We start from the raw sequence: 7,453 nt of genomic DNA on the forward strand, positions 1-7,453 counted from the left end.
TACTGACTCACTTAGACCTCAGCGAAACCAATATTCCCACTGTTATTACTGCTTGCTGTGTGCTCCACAATATCTGTGAGAGTAGGGGGAGACGTTTATGGCGGGGTGGGAGGTTGAGGCAAATCGCCTGGTTGCTGGTTATGCGCAGCCAGACACCAGGGCGGTTTGAAGAGCACAGGAGGGCGCGGTATGCATCAGAAAAGCTTTGAAAACAAGTTCCATGACTGGCCAGGCTACAGTGTGAAAGTTCTCTTTGTTTCTCCTTGATGAAACCCTCCGCCACTTGGTTCACTCTACTTCCCTGTAAGCTAACCACCTTCCCCTCCTCCCTTCGATCATTGCTTGCAGAGGCAATGAAGTCATTGTTGCTTCACATTCATGCATTCTTTATTCATTCATCACACAAATAGGGGGATGACTACCAAGGTAGCCCAGGAGGGGTGGTGGAGGAGGGAAGGAAAATGCCACACAGCACTTTAAAAGTTTACAACTTTAAAATTTATTGAATGCCAGCCTTCTTTTTTTTGGGGCAATCCTCTGTGGCGGAGTGGCTGGTTGGCCGGTGCCCCCCCCCCCCACCGCGTTCTTGGGCATCTGGGTGTGGAGGCTATGGAACTTGGGGAGGAGGGCGGTTGGTTACACAGGGGCTGTAGTGGCAGTCTGTGCTCCAGCTGCCTTTGCTGCAGCTCAGCCATACACTGGAGCATACTGGTTTGATCCTCCAGCAGCCTCAGCATTGAATCCTGCCTCCTCTCATCACGCTGCCGCCACATTTGAGCTTCAGCCCTGTCTTCAGCCCGCCACTTACTCTCTTCAACCTGTCACCTCTCCTCCCGGTCATTTTGTGCTTTCCTGCACTCTGACATTATTTGCCTCCACGCATTCGTGTGTGCTCTGTCAGTGTGGGTAGACAGCATGAGCTGAGAGAATATTTCATCACGAGTGCGTTTTTTTTTCTTTCTAATCTTCACTAGCCTCTGGGAAGGAGAAGATCCTGTGATCATTGAAACACATGCAACTGGTGGAGAAAAAAAAGGGACAGCGGTATTTAAAAAGACATATTTTATAAAACAGTGGCTACACTCTTTCAGGGTAAACCTTGCTGTTAACATTACATACATAGCACATGTGCTTTCGTTACAAGGTCGCATTTTGCCTCCTCCCACCGCGTGGCTACCCCCTCAACCCTCCCCCCTCCCCGTGGCTAACAGCGGGGAACATTTCTGTTCAGCCACAGGCAAACAGCCCAGCAGGAACGGGCTCCTCTGAGTGTCCCCTGAAGAAAAGCACCCTATTTCAACCAGATGACCATGAATGATATCTCACTCTCCTGAGAATAACACAGAGAGATAAAGAACGGACGTTGTTTGAACGCCAACAAACATACACTGCAATGCTTTGTTGTACAATGATTCCCGAGTACGTGTTACTGGCTGGAGTGGTAAAGTGTCCTACCATGGAGGACGCAATAAGGCTGCCCTCCCCAGAAACCTTTTGTGAAGGCTTTGGGAGTACATCCAGGAGAGCCGCAAATGCCAAGGCAAATTAATCCTTTCACATGCTTGCTTTTAAACCATGTATAGTATTTTAAAAGGTACACTCACCGGAGGTCCCTTCTCCGCCTGCCAGGTCCAGGAGGAAGCCTTGGGTGGGTTCGGGGCGTATTGGCTCCAGGTCCAGGGTGGGAAACAGTTCCTGGCTGTTGGGAAAAGCGGTTTCTCTGCTTGCTTGCTGTGAGCTATCTACAACCTCATCATCATCATCATCTTCTTCATCCCCAAAACCTGCTTCCGTGTTGCCTCCATCTCCATTGAAGGAGTCAAACAACACGGCTGGGGTAGTGGTGGCTGAACCCCCTAAAATGGCATGCAGCTCATCATAGAAGCGGTATGTTTGGGGCCCTGACCTGGAGCGGCCATTCGCCTCTCTGGTTTTCTGGTAGGCTTGCCTCAGCTCCTTAAGTTTCACGCGGCACTGGTTCGGGTCCCTGTTATGGCCTCTGTCCTTCATGCCCTGGGAGATTTTGACAAAGGTTTTGGCATTTCGAAAACTGGAATGGAGTTCTGATAGCACGGATTCCTCTCCCCATACAGCGATCAGATCCCATACCTCCCGTTCGGTCCATGTTGGAGCTCTTTTGCGATTCTGGGACTCTATCATGGTCATCTCTGCTGATGAGCTCTGCATGGTCACCTGCAGCTTGCCACACTGGCCAAACAGGAAATGAGATTCAAAAGTTTGCGGTTCTTTTCCTGTCTACCTGGCCAGTGCATCTGAGTTGAGAGTGCTGTCCAGAGCGGTCACAATGGAGCACTCTGGGATAGCTCCCAGAGGCCAATACCGTCGAATTGTGTCCACAGTACCCCAAATTCGACCCGGCAAAGCCGATTTAAGTGCTAATCCACTTGTCAGGGGTGGAGTAAGGAAATCGATTTTAAGAGCCCTTTAAGTCAAAATAAAGGGCTTCATCATGTGGACGGGTGCAGGTTTACATCAATTTAACGCTGCTAAATTCAACCTAAAGTCCTAGTGTAGACCAGGGCATAGTCTCTCTCTTTTTCTGCTGCCTGCAGTCTGAACAGCTCTAGCTTTGTAACTGCTTCACTGCTTTCACTCATCTTGCTGCTTTTCTGTCCCCATTTCCCTTTTCTGAAATAAGCAATCAGAAAATAACAAACCAGTAACCTTCTCTTTGACTGTTCTCAGCCACCACTCTTAAAATCTCTTAAAATCTCTACACCAGTGTATGAAGTGCAAATCTCCCTTAGAACAACAAGCTGTGCATTTCACCCTGCTCACTGTGCCACTGTGAGGAGTTCCCTAGGGTGCAACCTGTAACTGAGGTACCACTGAGCCCTCTGTTTTACCAACCGGGGCTCCCTCTCACACTGTGATGCTGTGACAAACTATAAACCTCTCCAGGTCCTGCACTTATACAGCCATCCATAGGCAGGGACACACCCAGCTGAGTTACATGTATGCTTCTCCCAGCCACTCATGAACCAACAGCAGAGAGGCTCCAGCCAATTCCCCCCAGCTTCCCAGCCTAGGACCCCAGAGCAGTACCATCCTGTGCTGAGCAGGAGCCTGATCCGTGTAAATTTATAACACAGACTGCCCCATCTCCATGTGGAGAGGACACATACATGCCTTTGTAACTGAGCTGAGAATTCCCAAGCACTTCAGGCAAAATACACTGTTTTAGGTGTAAGTAGGATCTGAATGAATTCTCCCCTGACAGCTAGCTTGGGGTTGCGGGGAGAGACTTCAGGAACAAACTCTATTTACATAAACACACCTGCTCTGCTTAGATATCCAGCAGATAGAGTGGTGTTGCTCAAAATAATCAACTTTGCCTAGTTTTGGGTTACAAATCACTTCTGAATGCAGGGGTAGTGAAATTCTATAATCAGTGTGTTGTCATTATTGTATGAATGAAAGGGAGCAGAACTGTGCTTAACTGGTACCAATGAAGGGATCACCCTCAGCTCAAAGGACCTTGTTAAGCCAGGGGCTCAAATGCCAAAGCCCTGTGAAAGTAAGAGAGGTAAGGACAGGTATCCCAGCCAGGAGGTGTGGACTCTCTCTCTCTCTTTCTCTAGGGGTCCCCGGACTGGTTTAACGTGTCCCCCCCTCCCCAGCACACTGTTCAAAGAAAGAGCTAAATAGGCTTCATAGGAGCCTCTTTGTTGTTTTAAATGCTCAATCAGAGCTGAAATCAGTTGTGGTGGGACTGTGTTTCTGCCCAGCCTCCTAAGAGCTGAAAATTACTAAGAGACTGATGTGCAGAGGTTACAGCAGAGAGGCAGGTGACAGCAGAAGGTGACTGACAGTCGGTTGGCGGAGTGGCTGGTGAGCAGAATGAGTGGCTGGCAGGACAGCCAGCGGAGAGGAACAGCAGCTGGTGGGATGGCCAGCGGAGAGGAACCACGGCTGGTGGAGTGGTCAGGCAGCAAGGAGCAGTGGCTGCCAGGGAGGCCAGCCAAAGCAAGCGCTCAGATGGCGGAGCAAGCAAGGTGCCTTCTTCCCCGGGTGGGAGGTGAACGCACATAGATGCGCCTCTGAACCCTGTGAGTGAGGTGTGGTGAGGGAGCACAGAGGGGCACAGAAAAGGAACTTTTAGTTGTAGAACTCAAGAACATGAGGCGGAAGGCACTGCCCCATGCACTCTGGGGTGGGTGTCCTGCTCGCAATTCTATGGTTATGAATCCTGCTTGTGGAATTTTTCCTAATTAATGTCAGGTGACTTCCCTCCTTTCATTAAAATTTTATTTTCAACACTCAGACTCTGTGCTTCTGAGTGGGGAAGTATCGCCTCTCAGAGGCACCCAGGAGTAGTGTGTAATTTTCCCAGGTTACTGGATTGGGGCTCGAGCCGGTTCGGTGTGGTATTGATGGAAAGGAACCCCTAGATATTGAACCCAGCCCTGTTCGCTGCCAGTTCCACCTAGCAGAATGGTTACATAGGTAAAATATAAAATAGGTTTATTAATTACACAAAGATAGGTTTTAAGTGATTAAAAGGGCATAAAAGGACAGAGATGGTTACCAAAGAAAATAAAAATATGTGCACAATCTAAATCTTAAGCCTTATCACACTAGACAGTATTTAGATCAAGCAATGTTCTTACCGCACTGGATGTTATAGTTCTTAATGCTCAGAGTTCCCCCTTGAAGCCTGGGCCAGTCTCCTCCGATGATCTTCATCTTCTTGGTGTCATGGTTGTTTCCAGCATAGGTGAGGGAGGAGAAAGGCCCCCTCATGCTGCAACTGTTCCTTACTTTATACCCTTGGCCCATATGCTTGGCACACACTAGCCTAGGCATGCCCTGGTGGGCTTTTGCAGTGAACAAGCAACCCCGACATCATAGTGATAGAGCAGTTCCCAATCCCATAGTGTGGTGTTTGCATAGTTGAGTCACATAGCTGATTGATGGTCGACACCCACCAGAGCAGAATCCTTTGCATGCCGTTAGCAAATGTACAGCATATTTCAGTAACAACCATAGAGCACAATTTCATAACTCTACATACTAGTGATATAAACACTTGAGCAGAACGATGGGTTTCAGCAGATCATAACTTTTCATATGATATCTGAATAATAATATGTTATATTAAACAAAGCATAAGCATATGACACTGGTGAATATGGAGACTCCAGTGTACTGTTTTGAGGCACAGAGTGCCATGGGGGTGGTGCGAAAGGGGTTAATGGGGCGGTGGTCCTGGAAGGCAGTTTAGGGAGGAAATGGGGCAGAAGCGGTTAATGGGGTGATGACTCTGACAGGCAGTGGGGGGTTGTGCGGAAGGGGTTAATGGGGCAATGGCCCTGGTGAGCAGTGGGGGAAAAGGGGTTAATGGGGAACAATGGGGGCTTGCTGGCCCGGAAGGGCTTAAGGGGGCCATGCCCTGGCAGGCAGTGGGGGTGGTGGTGTGGAAGTGGTTAACGGGACGGTGGCCCCAGCTGGCAGGTGGGGAGGTGATGGTGTGGAAGGGGTTAATAGGGCTGTGGCCCCAGCAGGCACTGGTGGGATGGCACAGAAAGGGTTAATGGGGAGGTGCCACCAGTGGGGAGTGTGGGGGAGAGGGGGAATGGCGCTGAAAGGGTTAATGGGGTGGTGGTGCTGGCAGGCAGTGGGGGTGTTCGAGCAGACGTGGTTAATGGGGGCAGTGGCCCCGGCAGGCTGTGGGGGAATGGTGCTGTGGAAGGGGTTAATAGAGCGGTAGCCTCATGGGCCAGTGGAGAGGGTGGTGTAGAAGGAGTTAATGGGACCGTGGACCTAGTGGGGAGTGGGGGTGATGTCACAGAAGAGGTTAATGGGGAGATGGCCCCTGCAGGGAGTGGGGGATGATGGCATGGAAGGGGTTAATGCGGCAGTGGCCCCGGCACGCAGTGTGGGGTGGTGGTGTGGAAGCGGTTAATGGGGCAGAGGCCCCGGGCGGGCAGGGTAATGGTTCAGAAGTGGTTAATGGGGTGCAGGCAGTGGTGGTGTGGAAGGGGTTAATGGGGGGGTGGCCCCGGCAGGTGGGGGGGTGGCACGGAAGAGGTTAATTGGGAGGTGCCCCCAGCCAGCAGGGAGGGGATGTGGCATGGAAGGGGTAAATGGGGCAGTGGCACTGGTGGGCAGTGGGAGTGATGGTGTAGAAAGGGTTAATGGAGCAGTGGCCCTGGGGGGGCGGGGCTTGGTGTGGAAGGAGTTAATGTGGTGGTGGCCCCGGCAGGCAGTGGCGGTGTGGAATTTGGGGGGTGTCATGGAATGGAAGTGCTTAATGGGGCAGTGGCCCCAGTGGGTAGTGAGGGCGGGGTGGCATGGAAAGAGTTATTGCAATGATGGTCCCAGCAGGAAGTGTGTGGGAGGGTGATGGCGTGGAAGCTGTTAATGGGGCTGTTGCCCTGGCAGGGAGTGAGGGGAGGGGTGCAGAAGGAATTAATGGGGCGGTGATGGGGAAGTGGTACTATATGTGAAAGAAAGTGTAGAATCAAATGAAGTAAAAATCTTAAATGAACCAAACTTTACCAAAGAATCTCTATGGATAGTAATTCCATGCTCTAATAATAAGAATATAGCAGTAGGGATATATAACCGACCAACTGACCAGGATGGTGATTGTGACTGTGAAATGCTCAGGGAGATTAGAGGCTTCATAGGCTTCATAAAAATAAAAATCTCAATAATAATGGGAGATTTCAACTATCCCCACGTTGACAAGAGGTGAATATAGTTGGACTGCTTGGTAATAGTGACCACAATACACTTAAATGTAACATCCCTGTGGTGGGGAAAATACATTAGCAGCCCAACACTAGAGCATTTAATTTGAGAAAGAGGGACTTCACAAAAATGAGGAAGTTAGTTAAACAGAAATTAAAGGGTACAGTGCCAAAAGTGAAATCCCTGCAAGCTGCATGGAAACTTTTTAAAGACACCATAATAGAGGCTCAATTTAAATGTATACCCCAAATTAAAAAAACATAGTAAGAGAACCCCGAAAGTGCCACCATGGCTAAACAACAAAGTAAAAGAAGCAGTGTGAGGCAAAATGGCGTCCTTTAAAAAGTGGAAGTTAAATCCTAGTGAGGAAAATAGAAAGGAGCATAAACACTGGCAAATGAAGTGTAAAAATATAATTAAGAAGGCCAAAAAAGAATTTGAAGAACAGCTAGCCAAAGACTCAAAAAGTAATAGCAAAAAATGTTTTAAGTACATAAGAAGCAGGAAGCCTGCTAAAAACAGTGGGGCCACTGGACAATCAAGATGCTAAAGGAGCACTCAAGGATGATAAGGCCATTGCAGAGAAACTAAATGAGTTCTTTGCATTGGTCTTCATGGCTGAGGATGTGAGGGAGATTCCCAAACCTGAGCCATTCTTTTTACGTAACAAATCTGAGGAACTGTCCCAGATTGAGGTGTCATTAGAGGAGGTTTCGGAGCAAACTGACAAACTAAA

General features: G+C 49.2%; 1 protein-coding gene across 2 annotated transcripts; it reads right to left on the minus strand.

The window, feature by feature from the left end:
- Window positions 1-420: 420 nt before the first annotated feature.
- LOC311524358 (uncharacterized protein) lies at window positions 421-6,542 on the minus strand. Of its 2 annotated transcripts, XM_084635392.1 has the most exons (5): window positions 4,632-6,542; window positions 2,110-2,208; window positions 1,907-2,013; window positions 1,605-1,699; window positions 421-1,018 (listed from the first exon to the last, which is right to left on the minus strand). In XM_084635392.1, the coding sequence occupies exons 2-5, from the start codon at window positions 2,185-2,187 to the stop codon at window positions 822-824; spliced, it is 477 nt and encodes a 158-aa protein (XP_084491518.1). In that variant the 5' UTR covers window positions 2,188-2,208; window positions 4,632-6,542; the 3' UTR covers window positions 421-821. The 2 variants fall into 2 exon arrangements, with proteins under 2 accessions (XP_084491518.1, XP_084491517.1); XM_084635391.1 differs by having other exon boundaries at window positions 1,605-2,013.
- Between the last annotated feature and the right edge of the window lie 911 nt (window positions 6,543-7,453).

The sequence above is a fragment of the Lepidochelys olivacea genome (genome assembly GCF_965140295.1).
Source record: "Lepidochelys olivacea isolate rLepOli2 genome assembly, chromosome: 7".
In the NCBI taxonomy this organism is placed as follows: Eukaryota; Metazoa; Chordata; order Testudines; family Cheloniidae; genus Lepidochelys; species Lepidochelys olivacea.

What these genes read in the sequence shown, in the direction of transcription:
- LOC311524358 (XM_084635391.1), bottom strand. Translation starts at nt 2,187, where the DNA reads ATGCAGAGCTCATCAGCAGAGATGACCATGATAGAGTCCCAGAATCGC. An exon ending in CAACATGGACCGAACGGGAG is followed by an intron (nt 2,014 to 2,109) that starts GTATGGGATCTG and finishes AAAATCTCCCAG; the next exon opens with GGCATGAAGGACAGAGGCCA. An exon ending in AGGCGGAGAAGGGACCTCCG is followed by an intron (nt 1,019 to 1,604) that starts GTGAGTGTACCT and finishes TTTCTCCACCAG; the next exon opens with TTGCATGTGTTTCAATGATC.